The sequence below is a fragment of the Trichosporon asahii genome (genome assembly GCF_000293215.1).
Source record: "Trichosporon asahii var. asahii CBS 2479 unplaced genomic scaffold scaffold00050, whole genome shotgun sequence".
Lineage (NCBI taxonomy): Eukaryota > Fungi > Basidiomycota > Tremellomycetes > Trichosporonales > Trichosporonaceae > Trichosporon > Trichosporon asahii.
In genome coordinates, this window is record NW_014040874.1 from 1,871,280 (window position 1) to 1,892,041 (window position 20,762).

Below are 20,762 nucleotides of genomic sequence, written 5' to 3' on the forward strand. Positions count from 1 at the left end.
GTTTTGGAGAGTCGTCTAGCTTCGGCACAGCAATCTCGGTCCATTCTCGCATCGTGGATTGAGGGCGCGTGTGACACTGTAGAGCCATCTCACGCTCGATCTTAGTACTCTCGAGAGCCCTGTCCCGGTCTGCCTTGGTGGACAAGACTGAGGACATGATACTCTCGGGGGTCTGGGGGGTCCTGGAGTCACCCCTTCGGCGTCTTCTTCCTGTCAAGTCAGCATTAGAGTCTTCTCTACTGATCCCGAGGTAGTCCGAGGCCATAAACTGCTCCGAAGACGGTGTGGACGCCATCGTCGGAGAGCGAGGTGCACCAGGTACCTGATGGTTCGGAGGGGCGCAGAAGGGGCGTGGTATCGAAATTGACGGCGACGGCGATACTCACTGGCGTCCAGGTTCTTCGTTCTGAGCGTCGGTTCTTCGGTCATGACTTGAACTATGTCCTGAGTCTCTGGTTCTTGAGTTTCATCGTCCTGCTCGTCGTCTGAGTACATATATGAAGGTTGAGAAGGGGCTGCCATTTGAGTCATGAGGGCGTCGGAGGTCGGGTTACTCGGGCCGGCGCCGTAACTATCGGTGATCGTGTCCGGAGGAGCCCCTCCAGACTCCTCCATGATTGCACTCAACCTCTGGTAGTCGCGGCAGATCTTCTCCTGGTACCCTGTCTTGTCAGAGTTGAAATTCATGCATTACTTCGCGAGAAACAGCCTGACTCAGACAGAGGCCATGATGGCCAGGGTGGCGTACAATGGTGCACTTACTCGATAGCTCGTCGGGGTCGAGGAAACGCCGCTTAACCTTGTCAGGACACAGGATCTCTGCAGGCCAGCCATCCCCGGTGGATGGCCGTTCCATTCTCCAAGCGTCGTGCCATTTGCCGAAGATCTTGGCGAGCTAGAGCGTTAGAAAGACAACGACCTGAAGGGGTAACTTGTTCGAACTTACATAGTTATTGAGCGCTCCTGCAGTCTTCATGACAGGGGCTTTCCGCTCGTAAAGCCGCTGAATGATCTTATTATTGGCATCCTTACGTCGCTGAGCACCGCCGCTGTGTCTACCAGCCTTCCAGCCTTGCCACAAGTCGGGGTCCTCCTCTAGCAACTCTAACAGCAGCTCGGCAGAGCACTTAGAGTACTTAGTAGCGTCAGTGAGCCAGTGAGGGCCCGAGGGCTTCCACCAGTCTCTCCCCTCAACTAAAGGAGGTCCAATGGACCTTGTGTGAGGCTGCCGAGGTTAGAGAGTCAACAGGAAAAAGTGTACACCGTTTCGACGACTCACAACGTTCTGTGTTCGAGAGGGCGTAGGGTTCGGTGTCATCTCGCGCGGTGTTGCATTAAATGGGGTGCTTGAGGTACGAGCAGAAAGCTCTCGGCCTTGCGGAGTCGACGGCGGCAACATCTGACGCGTAGGATCCATGGAAGAAAGTGTAGAGAGAATTGAAGTGAGTAGAGTAAACTGATGTTGCATGAAACGACGATTCAGTTTGAACCGTACCACGATTGTGGAGGCCACGTGCGCTGTCTCACGTGACATTACAAGATTTCCTAGTGAAGCAATTTGCGCCCGTCAGGCACACTAAACCGGTTTGAATCCAATTCGTTTTGAATTTTTGACTACCCCTACTGCGCAGCGCACACACGACACACACGCACGAACGCACACAAGTGCACACAGTTCCTGTTCCTCCAGCTCATGCGGGCCTCAGAACAGACTCCCCCGCAGGCCAGATAGCGTACACACCGCCCCATGGGTAGGTCAATGTCGTGCTTGGGTTTGCGTTGGGTTCTGCTCTTGTGTTGCCGAGATTGCCCCCAACGGAACGCCGCGCGTGACTAGCCTAAACGCATTGCCGGCGGTCTGAGTGAACCGGCGTGCATGGGGGCATTGAGCACGGTATGTGCGCGAGCATGCATTCAACGTCAGCTTAAGCGATCTCTGTACCTCAGCAGCTCGCTAGCCGGCGGCATGGCGGCACGACCGCGGGGCAAAGTAGCGCATTCAGACGTGCCGACCTCTGTCAGACACCGAGGTCAGTCGCGATCAGACGGGGCCACTCGCTACCGGCCACCGGATACCGTTGGCCCGGAACAGAGTAAGAGCAGTCGTCTCCCCGTAGCCTGCAGAAATGCAAAATTTGAGTTCCTAATGAAGATTCGATCGAAATAACCCCTCAATTAGAAAAGACCAAGTTTGCCACAGTGTGCGGCGTTAGAGCACTGCAGGGGCGCGCTGTTCATGGGCGATCCCTGGGAGAGGCTGGTCCAGGGGTCCAGCGGTGATGAGCAGACAGGCATGAAACCCGAGGAGGGACGGATAGAAACTGCACGGGTCAACCGTGAGGGCGAGCGAAATTTGGCCAATCAGCAAGAGATAAGCTGGACTCTCCCATTGGTTCGAGGCACCAGACCCGAGGACGTTGCCCAGATCGATATCGACATCAGACCTTCCCAAATGGGCAATTCTCCCGGCTCGTACACAGACCGTACGCTGAGCAATGAGTAAAATAGTACCGCCGAGTCTCGATGACCCGATAAGCTGGCTCAGACGGTTTGCGGCGGCACGCCTGGGCGCTGGGACACTGCGGTCAGACGGCAAGAGCTGAGCGCCGGGCGCCCCGCCCCAGCCCGGCTGGCCCAATTCTGGAGCCAGGCGCCAGGACCCCAATGCGCCTGCGCCTGCATGCAGGCAGTGCGCAATAGTCACACCCCCGTCCTCCTCCTGGCGCACTTGGGTCCGTACCCTACCGCTGTCGGGGCTACACAGCAGCCTTGCAGGCCGCCCCCCCCCCCTTGGCCGCCGCCCACTGGCGTACAGGCACCGCCTGGATGCACTCTCTGTCACGACTCGACTATCTCATTATCCATTCCTCCTTTCTCTTCTTCTTCTTCAACCTCCTCCTCCTCCTCTCCTCCCTCCGTACGTTAAGTACACCAACCTCCTCCCCTCCTCCTCGACTTATAAACAGTTAACCCTTTAGACCTTCAGTGGCCTATTCTTCTCTGCTGTTCAGCAACCTTTCTCTCTTTTCTGTTTTATTCTCGTGAGTACGTGAGCCAAGAAACCCGCTCCACTCGTGTTTTGTCCGACGAGCATGCGCTTACCACATCTTTCTCTGCTTTACGACTCGATCTCTGCTTTCTCTGTGCACACGCCTGCGCCCTTTCCTCTTCCCCCCTTCATCGCACGACTCGATCTGTTTGGTGTATCTTGTTTCGTCGTCTCTCCTCACCCAAACGCTATATCATATCTCTCCGTTTTGTGCCTTCCTCCTTGTCCTGAACCTTCACCCGTTCTTCTCTCCCTCCCCGCCCTTCACACCCCACCCACCACGTTCCTCTTGCACGCTTCTCGTTCCACCGCTTCCCCTCACACCACGACACTGCACTGCATCGACGCGCATCGAACTTGATCAACGGTCACACACTGCTCGGACTCATTTTGTACCGCCACACTCCCCTACATTAACACCGCTGTCCCTGTCGCCACCTTACACCCACTCGTCTTATTCAATTTCATCATTCGAATACGCAGTCCTCCTCCCTAAACCAGACATCAACAATGTCGAACCTCATCGCCACCAAGCGCGTTGACCTCCTCGCGCCTTACATGGCCCTTGACCAGGGCAAGGCTGTCCAGGCTGAGTGTGAGTGTTCTCGTCCGTCTGAGTCACGCGACTCGGATCGAGCGACCAATAGTATCACTTGCTGACGCCACGTTCAGACGTCTGGATTGACGGTGACGGTGGTCTCCGTTGTAAGACCATGACCCTCGAGAACGGCCCCCCCAAGTCGGTCGCCGACCTCCGCGAGTGGAACTTCGACGGCTCGTCCACCAACCAGGCCCCTGGCGACAACTCCGATGTCTACCTCGTAAGTCATTTTGCCGCGGCGCCGCCTTGACTCCGCAAATTGTGGCTAACATTCCTAGCGTCCTGTCTCCATCTTCAAGGACCCCTTCCGTGGTGGCGACAACATCCTCGTCCTCTGCGAGTGTTACGACAACGATGGCACCCCTAACAAGTCCAACCACCGTGCTCACGCCAAGAAGGTGATGGACGCTGCCAAGGCTGAGGAGCCCTGGTTCGGTCTTGAGCAGGAGTACACTCTCTTCGACGCCGATGGACAGGTCTTCGGCTGGCCCAAGAACGGTTTCCCCGGTCCCCAGGGCCCTTACTACTGTGGTGTCGGTGCCGGCCGTGTTTTTGCTCGTGATTTCATCGAGGCCCACTACGTGAGTAAGCCACACCTCCGTCGATCCGTTCTAGAATCTCTTTCTTTCATCGTTTGCTTACGTAACAGCGTGCTTGTCTCTACGCTGGTGTCAAGATCTCTGGTATCAACGCCGAGGTCATGCCCTCCCAGTGGGAGTTCCAGGTCGGTCCTTGCGAGGGCATCGAGCTCGGCGACCACCTCTGGATGGCTCGTTTCCTCCTTCTCCGCATCGGTGAGGAGTGGGGCATCAAGCCCTCGTTCCACCCCAAGCCCCTCAAGGGTGACTGGAACGGTGCTGGTTGCCACTCCAACTACTCCACCAAGCTCATGCGTACCCCCGGCAAGGGTCTCGCCGCCATTGAGGACGCCATCAAGAAGCTTGAGAAGCGTCATCTTGAGCACATCGCCGTCTACGGCGAGGACAACGACATGCGTCTCACTGGTCGCCACGAGACCGCTTCCATGCACTCTTTCTCTGCCGGTGTCGCCAACCGTGCCGCGTCTATTCGTATCCCCCGTCGTGAGTACCTGATTTCTAAAACATCCTTCCCATCGTGCCGTGGCAACCTCAGGTTCCAGCTGTGCACATGACCTGTGCATGACCGCATGTGGCTTCGGCTAAGTCACTGGGCCTACCCCACCCACTGGAGCCTAATTTGCCTCCGCGCCCGTGCCTTCAATTGGAATGTCGTGCTGACTTGCCCCAGACGTCGGTGCCCAGGGCTACGGATATCTTGAGGACCGTCGTCCCGCCTCGAACATTGACCCGTGAGTATTCTCCAGCATATGCCATCACCATTCCGATCTCTCGCTGACATTTCCAGCTACCAGGTCACAAGTATCATGGTCGAGACGACCGTTCTTATGTAGACGACGACGACGATGGGTAACGCGTGAAGTTTGAGAGACCGTCCGCGCTGGGATCGTTACATTGATTCCATTGTGGTTGGAGTGTACGATGCATTGATTTAGGAGCCAGCTATCAGTTGAAGAGCATTGTCTTGGCGATAGTCGTCGAGACTGATAAGCCTGAGATTAGATCAAGAGGCCCCGCCTGATCTCGGGCGGCGTGCTACCCGAAGCGGACCGTCGGACAGGCTGTTGCCGATCCCCAGCGATCAACAGCGAGAGGTTGTGGTGATGGTTAGCCCACCCATTACGGCAGGGACGATTGACAACCTGGTAGCGTGAATGCTCCGCATCATGCTTAGGGAGCACGCATCGCTAGCAGAGTACAAACATGAACGGGTACCAGTTGCTCAAGCGGGCCAATAATTGCACATGATACATATCGTACAACAGAAAGCAGATCAGAATTTTCCCCCCGAGTTCTCCATCTTGGCCCCAACGTATTGGAGCTCTGAATATGGATGAAACGTTTGCGGTTTTGTTCATCATTTCTGCTGTGGATGCGTGAGCGTTAGGAGGAGGTGGAGGAAAGGCTACTAGTTACAAGTGCTGAAGGTGCGCGAGGCGCCACACTGAGGCTGTACCACCTAAATGAGGACAGCCTAGTGGGTCATGCTGTGCTGTGGTTGCTCAAACGAGACGTCACCGTACCACTCTGGATTGCCGTAGATGCCGCGATGCTATTGCGGGCTCTGGCCGTTACCATTGTTATTGTCGTCTTGGTGGTGATCTTCCATCTCTTCCTCCGCGTATGTCTCGTTAGGAACGGGAGCATCGAAGGGGTCAGCGGGTGCCGGGGGCGTCGCCTGGCGCTGGCGTTCTAAGTGGTGTCTGAGATGAGCAGAGCGTGGGGGCGGCAGATGTCTTGGCCGCAGCACCGGCGAGCCTGGAGACGGAGGTCGCTTCGAGCCCTGTCGTCAGCTCCCGCATCTATCCTACACCTCCGACATACAGCCATGACTGGGGGCACCTCCTTCCCATCCGGCTTCTCGAGCACGGCTCCCATATCCATCTCAGTCCACACGTCCTCCCTCTCGTTTGGCAAGAGGAGGTTGCCAGCTTGCTTTGAAACACTGGCGCCGCCGTGCGCATTTGGCCCCGTGAGCCCCAGCTTTGATCCGACCTTGGGGCGCCCAAACGGATAGCTCGGATGGACCTGCGACGGCAGCGTCTCGTCTGCGTCTGGCCGCGGTGGGTCGAGGTATGCTGGGTACGCAACATCTTCCTCGAATCCAGGCATGACAGACCATCCCGTCTCCGGTGGCTCGTCCGTCAGCAGCGCAAGGATGTGGGAGCGTGTTGCATGAAGATGGGTAAACCGCGCGTCCTGATGTCAGCGGCGAGGGGCCATTGAAGCTCACTGTAATACTTGTTGTCATGGCGAAGGGAAGAATGGATGCAAAGCAAAACAATGGAAGCGATTGGCCTGTTGTCGTCCATGTCGCGGTTCGCGCCTGCGCCCCTAAGTCGCGTGGCAAACAGGCTCAAACTCAGGAACGGAAACACGTCATAATCCAAGAGGTTAGGCAAGTCGTAGATGGCGGTGGAGGTGACGTTCCAGAATTCGAGGACAGAGGGCCAGCAGAAGAATTCGGCCGTTCCAGCCTCATTGTTGTCTTTCATCTTTTCTCTTGTCCTCGCTCGACCCAGCTGCCCCTCGTCATGAAGAGAGAGAGGGCTGCTACTCTGGGTGAGCTCCCCGGCTTCTTGAGACGAGCTGACTGCCAGAGGCCTTCATCATTGACACGTTCACCCGGGTTGATAACGATGGCAAGGAGCATCCAGTCGACAAGCCGGATCAAGTGAGCCTTCGAACTACAACCGCATTGCTGACCTGAAGATTGGTGGGGCGGGATCTTACGGTACGCTGCTCTTCCCCGGCTCACGGCTGACATCTAGCTATCCTAGGCGCTCGTCTGTTTCTACCTCCGAATCGCCTGGGTATGATTGTGGATTACACCCCAGAAAGCCTACCCGAGGAAATGAAGGCGCGCCTTCAAGCGTACGGAGACATGTGGGACTTTCGCTTGCGGCAGGACGGGGAGCAGACAACACGGGCGGTCAACAAGTACAAGGGTCAAGTCCGAGAGTAAGTCCGCAGCGTTCATTGCCTCTGTGGCTAACAGGGATCCAGATTCGAGTACCTGACCCCGCCGAGCCTGCTGCTACCCAAGGACATTGTGGGTAGCTTCGGCCACCCGGAGTGGCTGCACCTCGTCTCCTTCCCCGACCGCGCACAGGAGACCATTTCGCAGATACAGGATATTCATGCCGAGTCAGGCTGGTCGCCAGGTCTGCTGTGGGAGCCGGAACCAGTGAGTCCGCCGTTGACGAAAAAATATCATGGCCGCGAGACATGAAAGTGGATCGCCCTAACGTCTATTGCCACGCTGGCATGCTCGACGCGTAGAGTATCAACTGACCGCGCCAGCCATGCTGTGTACCTGACAATTTGGAATTGATCAAGCGCTTGACTCCACACGTCGACGTGATAAGGTATGTAACACCTCGTCGAGCTCCACGACGGTGGACTGCCTGTGGCGCGTGATGCTCACCACCTCTCCAGCCCAAACCACACCGAGGCTATGTCCTTGTTCAACATCCCCACACCAAACAACCACGGCGCCGACGCCAATGCGACGCTGGAGTGGCTCGTTCGCCGTTTGCTCGCCCTCAAACCTAGAATCGGCGCCGTCCTGAGGTGCGGGCAGAATGGCTGTTGCTATGCGCTGTCAGCGGATTTGCCACCAGGAACATTGACGAATGACACGCTTGACGCTGTGCCCGTCTACTGGGGAGCTCCCTTCCACCAATCTCAGGACAAGGTCCAGGATCCCACTGGTGCAGGCAATGCGTTCATGGGAGGGTTGATGGCAGCGCTTTACGAAGGAAAAGACATTCATGAAGGTGAGTGGGAAACGAAGCTAAACTAACCGCGCAGCTATCGTTTGGGCCAATGTCGCTGCGTCCTTCATCATCGAGCAAGACGGATTACCCAAAATGCACAAGGTGCTGGGGCGGGAGGTGTGGAACGGCGACTACCCCTGGGAGAGAGTTGCTGAGATGCAGCGACGGGAAGCCGAGTCTCGCTGACATGTTGTAAGCACCCATGTTGTATACGCTATCATATGCAGACAGTCTACACTACAAGTACATATGCTCGAAGCTAAGCGGGGGTGACGCCGAGTGTTGTGCCTCCACAGACGTAGAGAACCTGGCCAGTGACGAACCCGTTATGGCGGTCGAGGAAGAACATGGCTGCGCGCGCCACATCTTCTGGTGTTCCGAGACGGCCGACGACGATGGAGTCGATAATCTTCTGGGTATTCGGGTGTCCCTCGGGGTTGGACTGCATGAAAAGCTCTGTCGCGATTGGACCGGGCGCCAGAGAGTTCACCGTAATGCCGTCCTTGCCGAGCTCCATTGCCAGCGTACGCGCCATGCCGATCATGCCGGCCTTGGTGGCAGAGTATGCTATGCGGTTCGTCTTGCCAAGCGCAGCGCGCGATGCCATCATGACTATCCGTCCAAAGCCGGCTTCGCGCATACTCGGGAGCACAGCCTGGATAAGCACGAGCGATGCCTTCAAGTGCAGGTTGCACAGGAAGTCGAGGTCATCTGTCGTTTGTGTGTCGACCGTGCCAGGCTTGGTGGCACCAGCATTGTTGACTAGCCCGATGATGGAATACGACTGCACGATCTGCTCGGCGACTGCCTTGACTTGCCCCTCGTTTGTCAAGTCCGCGACGTAGCTGAGCAGATTCGGGAGCGGAGAGGTTGGCGCCTTCCGGTCAATGTTGATCACGGTGTTGCCCTTGGCGAGGAGAGCGAGGGCGATGGCGGCTCCGATGCCGCTGCTGGCGCCCGTTACGATGTAAGCTTGGGCTTTAGCCATGATTGTTCGGTGTGGTCGTGCGAGAGAGGTTGCGGTTAGGAGTTGTCGCGGCAAAGTCTTGCCGCTAGCACCACCAGGTGGGCGTCTTAAGTATAGGAGTCAGAAGTCGGACATGCCCGCAGCAACGTGCCGGTACCGTTCCTCGGCACGTCCCTGTACATGGTGGCTGCAGATTGAAGGTAGTGCGACGCGAGAACCAGTATCGCGTCACAGTACCATAACCCAAAATTCTGGTGCATTGCGCAGCACTCATCCATGACGTTCTGATGTGCGCATGCGCAGAACGAAACGCTGGAGCAGTGATTCCGCAGTACCCTCTTCTTGAGGAGTTGACACCAGACACCGGCTCGACCTGAAAAAGTCACCGAATGTCCGATACTGGTCGCAGTTCTGATACCGATTTCGTCATTGCTCCGTCGTCCTGACTTCCTGACATCGCCGTCCCTCAGATCCAATCTCTCGGCGCTCGCACCGTCCCTCAACGCCGCTGACACCGTCACCCAAAGACTGCAGATCTTCTGGCCCGTGCAAGCTCCGCAGACGCCACCGAGTCACAAAGTCGCGGCCATGAGCGAGTCACTCGACATCGAGCTCGAGCTGCTAGCTTCCAGTTTGCTTCCCTCAGAGGCTCTCGAGGGTGCGGAGACTCCAGGTTGGGAGAGCGAGTCGCCCCAAACGTCATCCGCGTGGCCGCGCGAGTTCGCGATCGCCAACGCAGACTCTGGTCGACGGCTCGTCGCGTGCGTGCGCAAAGGCTACCCTGCCTTATCTGCAGTCGACGTGCAGCTGAAGGGCGGAGACCTGGGCCGTGATGCGGCCCACCGATCTGAGGAGCGAATCCAGAACCTGCTGCGGGAGCATTGGACCGAAGATGACGAGTATGTGCTACGTGTCGTGCGGAACTGACGGACGCTATCCGCTCTACCAGGTCATGACACATCTGCTGCCTCTCATCGCCCCCAGCTCCAACTCCGAGACAACAGCTGTTGCGGAGAACGCTGCCAGGAACAACGAGGGCGGTCACGCGGACGAGCCGCATCACGCGCTCCTCACGTCTCACCACCTTCTGTCTAAGACGAAACGCAAAGACTTCAGCGCTCTCTCCTCTCAACTTTCTCTCACGGGCTTCAGCAAGGTCGGGCACCCTGGCATCTACTATGCGATGGGCACTGAGAGCAACCTCAAAGAGTGGCTGAAAGAGGTAAAATCCTGGAACTGGCTCAACCTCAGGGTGAGGGTTGGCCTTGAACCGATACCGCTTGAGTATGAGGAGCGGAGCACTGTCCAGGATGAGAGTAGGGGCAAGGAGGACGGAGCTCGGGGTGGGCTTGGACGCGGCAACTGGGTCGAACTTGAAAAGATCTCGGACGCATTGACTTGGATGCGGGATCGAGGGAGGGAGGAAATGCTCACTGAGATAGGAATCGGTGCCTAGCATATAATACAAGATACATGATGTACACATACAAAGACCCAAAATATCAGCAAGCAGGATGGTCTACGGCTCTACGTCTAGTGGTTTAGTGGCTAATGTATTGGAAGACATAGGAGACCTCGGGGAAGCCGAGCTCCGCTCGGAGCAGATCATCGTGCATCTGCCCCAGCTGTGAGTTCGGGAAATGGTTCCATGTACTGGCGTCACCGTACAGCATCGCGGGAGCCTTGACAAACTGCTTCCCGTCTCGGCAGCGCTTGCACTTATACGTGTCGTGCGAGTCGCATAAGGTGTTCGTGTGGAACTTGAAGAGTTGTCGGAGATCGTCTTGGGTGAAATGACGGGCGGTGTCCTCGGCTTCGTCGACGACACAGGCAGACAGATTCTGCTTCTGGCACTGGCGCTGGAAGATTTTCTCCTCGATAGATCCCGTTGTCATGAATCGATAGACGAAGCACTCCTTCTTCTGGCCGTCTCGCCAAACACGCGCGAGAGCTTGTTGGTCGGAAGCTGGGTTCCAATCGGGATCGAAGAGGATCAGGCGATTCGCACCGATGAGATTGATACCGCACCCTCCTGCCTTGGAGCTGAGCAAGAACACAAACTCTTTGCCTTCGGGATCGTTGAAGCGGTCGACAATCTTGGAACGCTTGTTGACACTCATGGTACCATCCAGGCGGACACAGCCGTACTTCTTCACCCTGCAGAGACGCTCCATGAGGTCGAGAGTCTGCGTAGCGTTGGAGATGAGAACAATCTTGTCGGTCGTGTGGTTCTTGATGTGGTCCAGCATTCGCTCGAGCACAACAAACTTTCCAGACAGCTGGCAGTTGAAGGAGCGATCGCGACCGGTACGACCAACAGCGTAGTCGTCTGGTAGGAATTGAGCTGAGCCTGGCAGGTCATCGGGGAGGTTGAGGAGCTCGGGGTGGTTGCAAAGCTTGCGAAGAAGACCAATAGCCTTGAGGGGCTGAGAGTCCTTTCCGCGAAGGAGGCGCTGGACGTCCTTGGAGTTGACAAAGTGGTTGTAAAGAGAGGATTGAAGAGGGCTGGGGTTGCAAAAGACGACGTGCTCGTACTTGACGGGGAGATACTTGGACAGGAGGTCATTCGTCCTTCGGATGATGAAGCGACTGACCAGCCCTCCGAGCTCCTTCAGCTTCGCGTCACTCTCCTCCTTCTCCTTGTCCGTCGCGTCCGCGTCACGGCCGCGAAGAATCTTCAGTTCAAAGTTCTTTTTGAACTCAGCGCGAGAGCCAAGATACTCTGGGTTGGCGAAGTTGAGCAGAGCAAAGTACTCCGAAAGGTCATTCTGGATTGGCGTACCGGTCAGAATCACACGGCGTTGCACGTTCAAGGCTGTAAGAGCCTGGAAAGTGAGGGTGTCGGCGTTCTTCAATCGGTGGCCCTCGTCGGCAAGGAGAAGACCGATGGGACACCCATCCAGCTCTGTCTTCAGCGTGCGCAGCGTCTCGTAGGACACAATCATGACAGGAAGTGTCACACTTCGTCCGGAGGCCGCGGCCCAGCGTCGAACAGCAGGAATGAGCTCTGCTTTGCCTCCTTTTCCGTCAACCACCAGAGGGTTCACTGCTCCGGGGCCGAGCCACTTGATGAGCTCGTTCGCCCAGTTTCCAACCAGTGACGTCGGACAAGCAATGACGACCTTCTCACACGTGCCTTTACCGGGTACGGGAGACTGCTTAAGAAGCGTCCACAAAAGTGCAATACATTGAAGAGTCTTTCCTGTAACGTCAGCTGTAACCTGCCATTGGCCACTCACCAAGACCCATCTCGTCGGCCATGATGCAACCCCAAGCATTGTCCGCAACCAGGCCCGTTGTGCATCGATACAGGAACTGACCGTCAGCGCTTTTCCCTCCCAAGCTCACCTTAACGCCCTCAATTTGGTGCGGTCGCAGAACCTTGCTCAGCCTCGGGTCGATAACAACAGGAACCTTGACGACCTTCTTCTTAGTCTTGTCCTCGATACCGAGAATCGCCTTCAAGCTCTTGTGTGGGCCACGGTCTTCTTCCTTCTTAGCAGCTTCCTCCTTCTGGGCAACTTCCTCGGGATCGGGCTTGTCGTCAATCGTGGGATCGTACAGCACAATGGCATGATCGGCCATTGGGTCGTGAAGGGGACGCGGGGCCAATGTTGGATGCGGACGAGCACCGAGAGACGCGTGCGAGAGGGGGTGGGCAATCTTCTCTGACGTCTTTGCGTTTGTCATAACCGGGATAGCAAAGCTGAGCAGATCAGCTGTCTGTGAAAATGCTTATCAACGCAATAACTCACCTCTTCGAGAACACAGTGGTGCTCTCCTTCGGGGCGAACACTGGAAACTTGCGCGTACACCACTTGGCCATATCCCCGAGGACACCGTTTTCGTAGACCTTATTGCCCATCTCGAACCGCATCTTCTTCGTGGGAACGTCAGAGTCACCGTCATCTCCGCCAGCACCGGCTTCCTTGTATGACACTTGCTTGCGCTTCCGTGCTGGCATGGCCAGCGTGCGCGTCGAACCCAGCGCGCTCGGGGCCTTGAAGGGCTTGGAGACGATTCCGAACCCTCCGGACGTAGCCGACGTCACGGGAGGGTCCCCATTCTTCTTGCTGGGTACCCTTCGCAACATGTTGCGACTTGGAGAGGTGGTTGCTCAGGCGATATGGGATGAAGTAGGGAAGATCGGCGCAGCCTAATATTGTTTTGACGACGCGTGGATTTGCCGCTCGGATTACAAAAGCAACAAGTCGCGTCAACCGGCGGAACCAATTTGCCACCCACAGCGATGACCCCCTACGACCTTATGCGGTACCCCCAGTAAACAAAAGTTCAGATGGATTCTGAAGTCATGAAGGCCGTCACCGACGACTCTCTCAGCGTGAACACAACCATCAGCATGCCCCGCTCCAACGACGATCCGCGACGGCACGTTCAGATCCTTCCCGAGAGGGTTGGAGCTGTAAGTCTTATATGCACTGCGGACGCTAATTCGCCCTTACAGGTATCTGGATCCGAGTTCCCCGGCCACTACCCCGGAGAGGACCACTCGTGGAACCTTGACAAGTTCAAGGAGGTTAGTGCTCGATAAGGTTACAAGCTGACAAAGAGAACCTGATTGTTTCGGTTCAGCGGTTGACTCCCTCGACTGTCGAGTTCGACCTCGTCGGTGTGGACGCATCGATTGCCAACTCCCTTCGTCGTGTTATGATTGCCGAGGTGGTTAGGACATGAGGCAATGGTACTGACTCTGCAGGTCCCTACGGTCGCCATCGAGGATGTCTATGTTTGGAACAACACTTCGATTATGCAGGATGAGGTTCTCGCGCACCGCGTTGGTCTTGTTCCTCTGAAGATTGACCCCCGGACGCTTGACTTCAAGCGTAAGCCCAATCGCCTGTATTGGTTGCTGACTTCCAGCTTCGAACTACTCTGCGCCGATGGAGAACGACACGCACGTCTTTGATCTGCGTGTGAAGTGTGACCGTCGACGCGACGCTGCTCCGGGAGAGACGGACCCGAAGAAGCTGTACTACGACTCGAACGTGTACACGGGTATGATGAAGTGGGTGCCGTCGGGGCAGCAGAAGAGCAAGTACAAGGGCAAGGAGCCCCGACCGGTGCTTGACGACATCCTGCTCGTTAAGCTGCGTCCGGGACAGATGGTTGACCTGCACTGCTTCGCCCGCAAGGGCGTTGGAGCCGACCACGCCAAGTACTCCCCGGTCGCGACCGCCTCGTACCGTCTCCTGCCGCATATTATTCTTCGCGAGCCGATTCCCCTCGAGGACCAGGAAAAGTTCAAGTCGTGCTTCGCTCCCGGTGTTATCGAGCTCGAGAAGGACGCGGATGGCAACCAGCAGGTCGTCGTCAAGAACCCGAGGAAAGACACCGTGTCCCGAGAAGTCCTCCGCCACAAGGAGTTCCAGGACAAGGTCGAGCTTGCCCGTATCAGGGATCACTTCATCTGTGAGTCACTCCTGCTGTCCGTCCTAGTGAGCTAACGAACTAGTCAACGTCGAGTCTGCCGGACAGTACCCTCCCGAGGAGCTCGTGCCCGAGGCGATCAAGATCATGCTCTCCAAGATCTCCGCCGTGGAGGCCGGTCTCGACAAGCTCTTCGCCCCTACAGAATAGACTGTATACCCATCTTCTCCATCATTCACATAGCCTTTTGACTTTCTCATGCAGCATATACAGGATCAAAGTTACATGGCGCATACAGTGCTTGGGATTACTACTACAGTGACGTGAAAGACCTAATTCACAGACAGTGGCTCGGAAGGAGCCGGCCGGGAAGGTCACCGACGGTTCGATCGGCGTGCAATCTCCCCACCGGGACAGGAAGCAATGCCACATTGGCACGAGCGGCGGGTCCGAAGGCTGTCGTACGAGTCCCGCTGGCTCTCAGACGACTGACGCATCGACTGTGAGTAGGTAGGGAGGAGCGGTGGGCGGCGTATGGGTCTTGCTTGAGGCTGTGGGCGTGGTCGCGTGCTCTCAGGTGAGGTGCGGCTGGTCGTGACTTCGTTATATGAAGGTGGCGAGCTTGCTGCTACCTCGGAGAGCGGACGGGGTCTGACGCGCACGCGGGTACGGCTGGAACCCGGGGCAGTCGATGGCGGTGGGTACGAGACGGTGGACGACGGCGCGGTTGTTGCGTACGGTTTGGGCGTTTCGTCCGGTAGCGGTGGGAGAGGCTTTGAGTTGACATATCGCTGGAATACGACGTCACGGGCCGAGATTGGCGCACTGGGCACGGACAGGGACATGGCTCGATGTGGTGGTGTGATGAAGAGTGTGTTGTTGACTTTGTTATCAGCGTCTTATCGTAACTCTATTGCAGCTTTGAGAAGGGTGGCAAGCCGTGTGAGACGCGAGACGCGGTCAGCAGGTTAAGGCGAAAGCCGAGGAGATCGACGGCAAAGGTATATCTTTGCTTTCGTCATCAGCTGGTGGAGCACTCCCACGCCGCACGCCGCAGCTTGGCATCCCGTCAGTGGCTTGCCTGCCACCCAGGACCATCTCATGATTCAGCTGAATTCTGAAACCGCTGACGCATAACATCGCATGCGCCTGGAACGTGCAGCCTCAGCATACCTTTGGCCGACTACCGCGCTACCGCAGTAACAGCCCCAAAGTAATGATTAAGGCAACAGTAGTCTCAGCCGTGGTCAGCGGCTGCGCTTGGCAACGAAGAATCACCAGATGGCGTCTACGCGTCTACGTGCCCATCGTGATTCAAAGCTTAAATACCCAGCTACGCCCCGAGCCGCAGATCCCCACACATATGCGCTGCGGAGCCTTAAGGTCGACGTTCACCTGATTTGGCTCTGGCCGACAGATGACTGATGGTACGAGCAGGGCTAGCAGGGCGCTTGTGGCAGATCCTCGACGGTCAGCCGCCCATCTAAGAGTCAAGACAAAGTCAGCCGATCTCTTAGCGGAAAGGAATCGCTTTGTGCGTGGGTGTCTGCCTACGCATGCATCTGTTGATTTTACATTGTCTAATGGTGTTCCTAGTGGTGCGCCTCCTCCTCGGTGAACATCCTGGGAGGGATGTTGCGCTCCCACTTGGTGCCGTCGGGGAACATGGGGGCTGGCCGTCAGCTACAGGCCACAAGAATGATCTACGAGACGATAGTTGCAGCCCAGTGGCACGAGTGCCAACCAGTACTACAGGCGACCCTCGAAGACGCGCAGTGGACTCACGGTGGTAGGGGTCAGGGTGCTGGTTCTTGCGGAGGTTCTCCTCGGCCTTCTCAAGGATGATGGCGAGAGCACGGGGGTCGCTCACGTTGCTACTTGTTAGCTGTGTACACTGGGATTTCGGCAAGCTTGTACGCCATCGGCGCGGCCGCCCGACGAGCAACCAGATCGCTTGCCATGAAGTGCTTCGGCGCCAACGGAGCCCATTGCACGATCTCGCCCGCACAAACAAGACGCGCCGTCCGCTCGGAGTCCTCTTGCAAATTGCGAGCACTCGATACGGCGACAGGCGCGATCGCAGGCACGTTATCGTCTCGCGTCGACGACTGCCGGTCCGTGAGGTCTCACAGCTCAAGCCGACTCCGTATCACGCAGTGCACGCTACTCACCGGTTGCGCTCGAACTCTGCCCTAATCTCCATAGCACGCTGGCGCCAGGCATCACGACGGATGTACCAGTCCAGCTCGTTGGCCAGGTAGCGCCTGTACAGCGACTTGACGTAAGCCCTGTTGCGTCGAATCGAGAATCGCGATATTGACCCAATTTGTCAACGACGCATGGTGATAAAGGCGAGCACGAGTAGCAATAGCGTCCCAGCATATCAGAGTCGCAATGTTGAGACGAGTACACGCATGTCGGCGCGGGTAAGAGCGATCGGAGCAGACGGGCACATCGGTGTCGAATACGCGGAAGTCGGTAGAGAATAGCGGCGCGGGGTTGTTTCGAGGAGCGGAAAGTCGGCGTCAGCATCACTTCTCGCTCCAGCGGCCATCGGACTCACTTGTGGGCGTGGGAAAATGCTGTGGCAGGCGTGGCGGACATGGTCGGTGGTGTTGTCTGGGGAGCTCAACGGCCTACTCTGACTTCGAGGTGGGTTGCAGGCAGGCGCAGGAGCAGGCGAGCAGGCACGCCCAGCGCTCGGCGGAAGCGGAGAAATGAGCGTGGCACGTTAGGCTCCCTCAGCCAACCACCGCTGCGCCGAAGGTCAGTAGACACTACCTTCTATGCAGCCTGCGGAAGAACTCCTCTGCATGCACATAGAAGACGGTATGCATTAGAGGATCAATCGCAATCGTTTGACACTGAACAAGAGGGATAGTGGGATGCATGGAAGGTGTGGTTCAGTGGGCGTGGCTCCTTGAAGCGAGCCATCAAGCGGCATCAACTCGACTTACTAACCACGCTTCCCCTGTACAGACCCAAGCCCTCTGTTCCCTTTCCGACATCTTATGCACAGCTGCATGTCTCGTGGATCGAGTACAAAGCGGCACTCGTTGTTTGCAGATGGGCCGGCCGGTCACGTGTTTATCGTCGCGTGGCTCTGGGCTGACTGGGCTGAGATAACGAACCCCCCGTTCTCCCTCACTTCGCAGATCGCTATCTGCTCAACCCAATGCCCTCGCGACACGAGCAGCGATCTCCCATCACACGACCTAAGCTCACCAAGGGAGCTCGCGGACCGTCGAATTTATGTGGCCACAAGACAAAACTTGGCATACGTAACGGAGAGTTGATACGGACCCGACACATCGGTATAGAATGGCTGCGGGAAGGCAATGAACTGCATTAACGGCATTGTACTTGACTTGTTACGATACAGCAGACATTGCGACTGTTCTCAATTGTCCTTGGTTACTGTTCATTCGGTTGCTGCGTTTTGGTCGCAACTAGCCGTGAGGGTTGGGCGACCAGAGCTGCGACTCCTTGTCAGGATGGACGGTGGTACACTTCTCGACGCGGGGTGACCAAGGCCCAGCAATACCCAGGGTGCGAACGGTCAAGCAGCGCCCGGTGTGCCCGCCGCGGCGGCCAACAGTCTCAATCGTGTAGTCGGTCTGCACGGTGCCATTGAGTCCCCACCAGCGGGTTGCCTGGCGGCAAGGCAGAAGGGTCGTCCATCCACCCCAAGTCTCGGAGAGGCAGAAGTTTGTGTTGCCGATGCGGATCTGGCCGATGGTGCCGGGGGCAGGGAGCATCCAGCCGGGAAAGTTGGGCCCACAAGCGCCGTAACCGCCGCTGGATGTTAGCGCGCGACACCGACGCAACGCACAGGATGGGCTTGGCGCCGTAATCGACGAGTCCTTCGAGGTTGAGGCAGGTGCCGCCGAGGAGATACAGCTGAGTGCCGGTCTCGGCAGGCCAGGCGACGACAGACAGGGCGAGGGTGAGAATGTAGATCAAGCGGCCGAACATGGTGGCTTGACGATGTCTGGGAAGCTGGGCACTGGGTCGACATCCGTCCTATTTGTACTGCTCTCGTCTGAGGAAATGAGAGGCCGCCGCTCCCCGCTCGCCCCATTGCGCCTCTGCCCCTTGTCTATCAAACTCTTGGCAGTCCTACTCAAGCACCTCGCTGAGCTTCGTTCATAGGTAAAGGAGGCGAAGGGCACGAAGAGCGAGAGGAGCGGGAAGAAGCATTCCGGAGATCTGAAAGAAGAGCTTCCGTAAGGTGGGTCAATGGTACTTCGACGGACTTTCGGTGTGAAGTCGCTGAACCGAGCGAGCCCCCGTGAACGGGGAGGCCATTGCGCTCGGAAATGCAAGGATGTGCCTCTTGGGATCGCAACTTTGATGGACAGCTTGTTCCAAAGGACGATGCTGGTCATCGATCCGCAGCAAACCTCATCCCCCAATATGCCGACGCTGAGACACTTGGAAGCTGTAACTCGGTGTGGTGTTCTTGCTTTCAGCTTCGAAGCTTTGAAGCTCCTTGGATTGAGCCGTCGCGTGGCTCGGCTCAAAACGATAAGTGTAGGATCCGATAACGATTCTGTGACAATACACCGGTGATGGTGAGAAGACCCGTACCTCGTTGCGATCGTAAGGTACCTAGGTACGCCTACGGTTTGAGCCTCATGGCAGTCTTTCGCGATCTGGCCGGAAAAGCCATCAGTCATGCGACACTGCACACTCCCTCACAAGCTCGACGTCGCTTACCCCACCGTCGTTCCCATCGAATAACCCCCACAATATGCTCTAGGGTTTAGAATTCGCGGCCCTCATGTTTTCATGTGATCGGCGTCCGTGAGAACATCTGTCCACCACATTCCTCCCCCGGTGATTTCCAGTGACTGTCTGCCTGCAATCCGGCATTTGGCCCGCTCCACACTTCCACTCACGCACTTTTCGTACGACTCAATGTGCACCAGGCGGCTCATATCGCCCTGCTCATGCGTGCTGCCCATCGCATGATCTCTCTCGTTGCCTGCATCCCTGAGCTTATCTCTCGTAAAAACCTGTCCTTAGGCTAATTTTAACCTTTCACAGGATCTCTGGGCACTAGCGCGACTGACCTCACTGATTGAGCGTACATAAGCTCACACAATTGGGCGGTGTCTGCTGACTCCCCAAGAAACTTTGACAATGCTGTGGAGCACATTGACTGTCCTGCTTTCGACGATCGTGCCAGCGCTCGCCAGCCCCGTCGCACCCGTCGCTCGCAATGTCGCTCCGGCCGCTCCAGTGACCAAGCGCTGGGACCACCCCGTCGCGGCGCCGAAGGTGTTCGTCATCTCCATGTTCAGCCCCGAGGACGTGTGGACACAGGCCCTCGACCTCAACAATAACATCACGCTGCCTGGACTGTCGCCGCTCTTCCCGAATGTGCGATGCAACGCCGCGGGCGAAATCTGCCACTTCATCACTGGCGAGGGCGAGATCAATGCTGCGGCGTCGGTGACGGCTCTTCTGAGCACTGATGCGCTCGACCTACGCCACACCTACTTGTGAGTTGACAGCGCGGATGACTGCACGAGGTAATGGAAAGCTAACGCGCAGCCTGATTGCTGGTATTGCTGGCGTCAACCCCAACTTCGGAACCCTCGGATCGGCTGGTTTGGCGCGGTACGCCGTGCAGGTCGCACTGGCTCATGAGCTCGATGCTCGCGAGATGCCCCAGGACTGGCCGACGGGCTACTTCCTACAGGGCACGAAGGAGCCGAATGTGATCAACGGCGCCGAGCACTACGGCACCGAGGTGTTCGAGCTGAACACAAATCTGCGCGAGCGCGTGCACGCCTACACTGAGGGACTCACTCTGAACGACACCGAGAAGGCGCAGGCATTCCGTGTCAAATACCCTCAGGATGTGGCCAAGGCGCCTCCCTCCGTCATCTACGGCGACGTGGCGACCAGTGATGTGTATTTCGCCGGCGAGCTGCTCTGCCAGGCATTTGCCAACATCACCAAGCTCTGGACCAACGGCACCGGCGAGTACGTCTTCACGGCGCAGGAGGACAATGCCACCTTCGAGGTGTTTATCCGTTACCACCTCGCTGGGCTGGTCGACTTTGCCCGCGTGATTCTCCTTCGCACTGGCAGTGACTTTGACCGTGCTCCCCCGGGCATGTCGGCTTACGACGGCTTCACGGCCGACCAGGGTGGCTTCCCTCCGGCTTTGCAGAACCTGTTTGTTGTCGGTAACCCCATCGTGCAAGGCATCATCAACGACTGGGATGAGTTCGAAGGTGGCATCGCGCCCCAGGATGGATGGCTCAGCACGGCCGACGTCCTGCACACGCTCGACGCTGGTGGCGCCCGCCAGAAGCGTTCCCTCGGCCGCTACGCCGCGGCGCGAGAGGCGCTCGAGTGAAGAGAG

General features: G+C 57.2%; 11 protein-coding genes across 11 annotated transcripts; 5 read left to right on the plus strand and 6 right to left on the minus strand.

The window, feature by feature from the left end:
* Positions 1–101: 101 nt before the first annotated feature.
* Positions 102–1,417, minus strand: A1Q1_01893 (uncharacterized protein; the record flags this gene model as incomplete). Its single annotated transcript, XM_014324901.1, has 5 exons — positions 102–172; positions 387–662; positions 763–895; positions 947–1,225; positions 1,280–1,417. 5 exons carry the CDS (start codon positions 1,415–1,417, stop codon positions 102–104), a joined length of 897 nt encoding a protein of 298 aa, XP_014180376.1.
* A 2,142-nt stretch (positions 1,418–3,559) lies between these two features.
* A1Q1_01894 (glutamate-ammonia ligase) lies at positions 3,560–5,082 on the plus strand (the record flags this gene model as incomplete). Its single annotated transcript, XM_014324902.1, has 6 exons — positions 3,560–3,644; positions 3,722–3,870; positions 3,929–4,231; positions 4,300–4,732; positions 4,920–4,980; positions 5,037–5,082. The coding sequence occupies 6 exons, from the start codon at positions 3,560–3,562 to the stop codon at positions 5,080–5,082; spliced, it is 1,077 nt and encodes a 358-aa protein (XP_014180377.1).
* Positions 5,083–5,801: 719 nt separating this feature from the next.
* A1Q1_01895 (uncharacterized protein) lies at positions 5,802–6,361 on the minus strand (the record flags this gene model as incomplete). Its single annotated transcript, XM_014324903.1, has 2 exons — positions 5,802–6,023; positions 6,074–6,361. The coding sequence occupies 2 exons, from the start codon at positions 6,359–6,361 to the stop codon at positions 5,802–5,804; spliced, it is 510 nt and encodes a 169-aa protein (XP_014180378.1).
* A 137-nt stretch (positions 6,362–6,498) lies between these two features.
* Positions 6,499–8,054, plus strand: A1Q1_01896 (host-pathogen interaction-related protein; the record flags this gene model as incomplete). The annotated part of the gene is made up of 6 exons (XM_014324904.1): positions 6,499–6,811; positions 6,897–6,983; positions 7,030–7,210; positions 7,256–7,436; positions 7,553–7,617; positions 7,688–8,054. 6 exons carry the CDS (start codon positions 6,499–6,501, stop codon positions 8,052–8,054), a joined length of 1,194 nt encoding a protein of 397 aa, XP_014180379.1.
* Positions 8,055–8,287: 233 nt separating this feature from the next.
* On the minus strand, positions 8,288–9,016 carry A1Q1_01897 (acetoacetyl-CoA reductase; the record flags this gene model as incomplete). The annotated part of the gene is made up of 1 exon (XM_014324905.1): positions 8,288–9,016. One exon carries the CDS (start codon positions 9,014–9,016, stop codon positions 8,288–8,290), a length of 729 nt encoding a protein of 242 aa, XP_014180380.1.
* A 567-nt stretch (positions 9,017–9,583) lies between these two features.
* A1Q1_01898 (uncharacterized protein) lies at positions 9,584–10,451 on the plus strand (the record flags this gene model as incomplete). Its single annotated transcript, XM_014324906.1, has 2 exons — positions 9,584–9,894; positions 9,980–10,451. The coding sequence occupies 2 exons, from the start codon at positions 9,584–9,586 to the stop codon at positions 10,449–10,451; spliced, it is 783 nt and encodes a 260-aa protein (XP_014180381.1).
* Positions 10,452–10,536: 85 nt separating this feature from the next.
* On the minus strand, positions 10,537–13,088 carry A1Q1_01899 (DNA recombination and repair protein Rad54B; the record flags this gene model as incomplete). Its single annotated transcript, XM_014324907.1, has 3 exons — positions 10,537–12,197; positions 12,316–12,701; positions 12,751–13,088. 3 exons carry the CDS (start codon positions 13,086–13,088, stop codon positions 10,537–10,539), a joined length of 2,385 nt encoding a protein of 794 aa, XP_014180382.1.
* Positions 13,089–13,307: 219 nt separating this feature from the next.
* Positions 13,308–14,593, plus strand: A1Q1_01900 (uncharacterized protein; the record flags this gene model as incomplete). Its single annotated transcript, XM_014324908.1, has 6 exons — positions 13,308–13,418; positions 13,461–13,532; positions 13,589–13,675; positions 13,713–13,839; positions 13,877–14,425; positions 14,469–14,593. 6 exons carry the CDS (start codon positions 13,308–13,310, stop codon positions 14,591–14,593), a joined length of 1,071 nt encoding a protein of 356 aa, XP_014180383.1.
* Positions 14,594–15,975: 1,382 nt separating this feature from the next.
* Positions 15,976–16,987, minus strand: A1Q1_01901 (uncharacterized protein; the record flags this gene model as incomplete). The annotated part of the gene is made up of 4 exons (XM_014324909.1): positions 15,976–16,055; positions 16,169–16,257; positions 16,555–16,671; positions 16,947–16,987. The coding sequence occupies 4 exons, from the start codon at positions 16,985–16,987 to the stop codon at positions 15,976–15,978; spliced, it is 327 nt and encodes a 108-aa protein (XP_014180384.1).
* Positions 16,988–17,942: 955 nt separating this feature from the next.
* Positions 17,943–18,358, minus strand: A1Q1_01902 (uncharacterized protein; the record flags this gene model as incomplete). The annotated part of the gene is made up of 2 exons (XM_014324910.1): positions 17,943–18,000; positions 18,216–18,358. 2 exons carry the CDS (start codon positions 18,356–18,358, stop codon positions 17,943–17,945), a joined length of 201 nt encoding a protein of 66 aa, XP_014180385.1.
* Positions 18,359–19,528: 1,170 nt separating this feature from the next.
* Positions 19,529–20,756, plus strand: A1Q1_01903 (purine nucleoside permease, putative; the record flags this gene model as incomplete). Its single annotated transcript, XM_014324911.1, has 2 exons — positions 19,529–19,890; positions 19,943–20,756. The coding sequence occupies 2 exons, from the start codon at positions 19,529–19,531 to the stop codon at positions 20,754–20,756; spliced, it is 1,176 nt and encodes a 391-aa protein (XP_014180386.1).
* Positions 20,757–20,762: the final 6 nt, after the last annotated feature.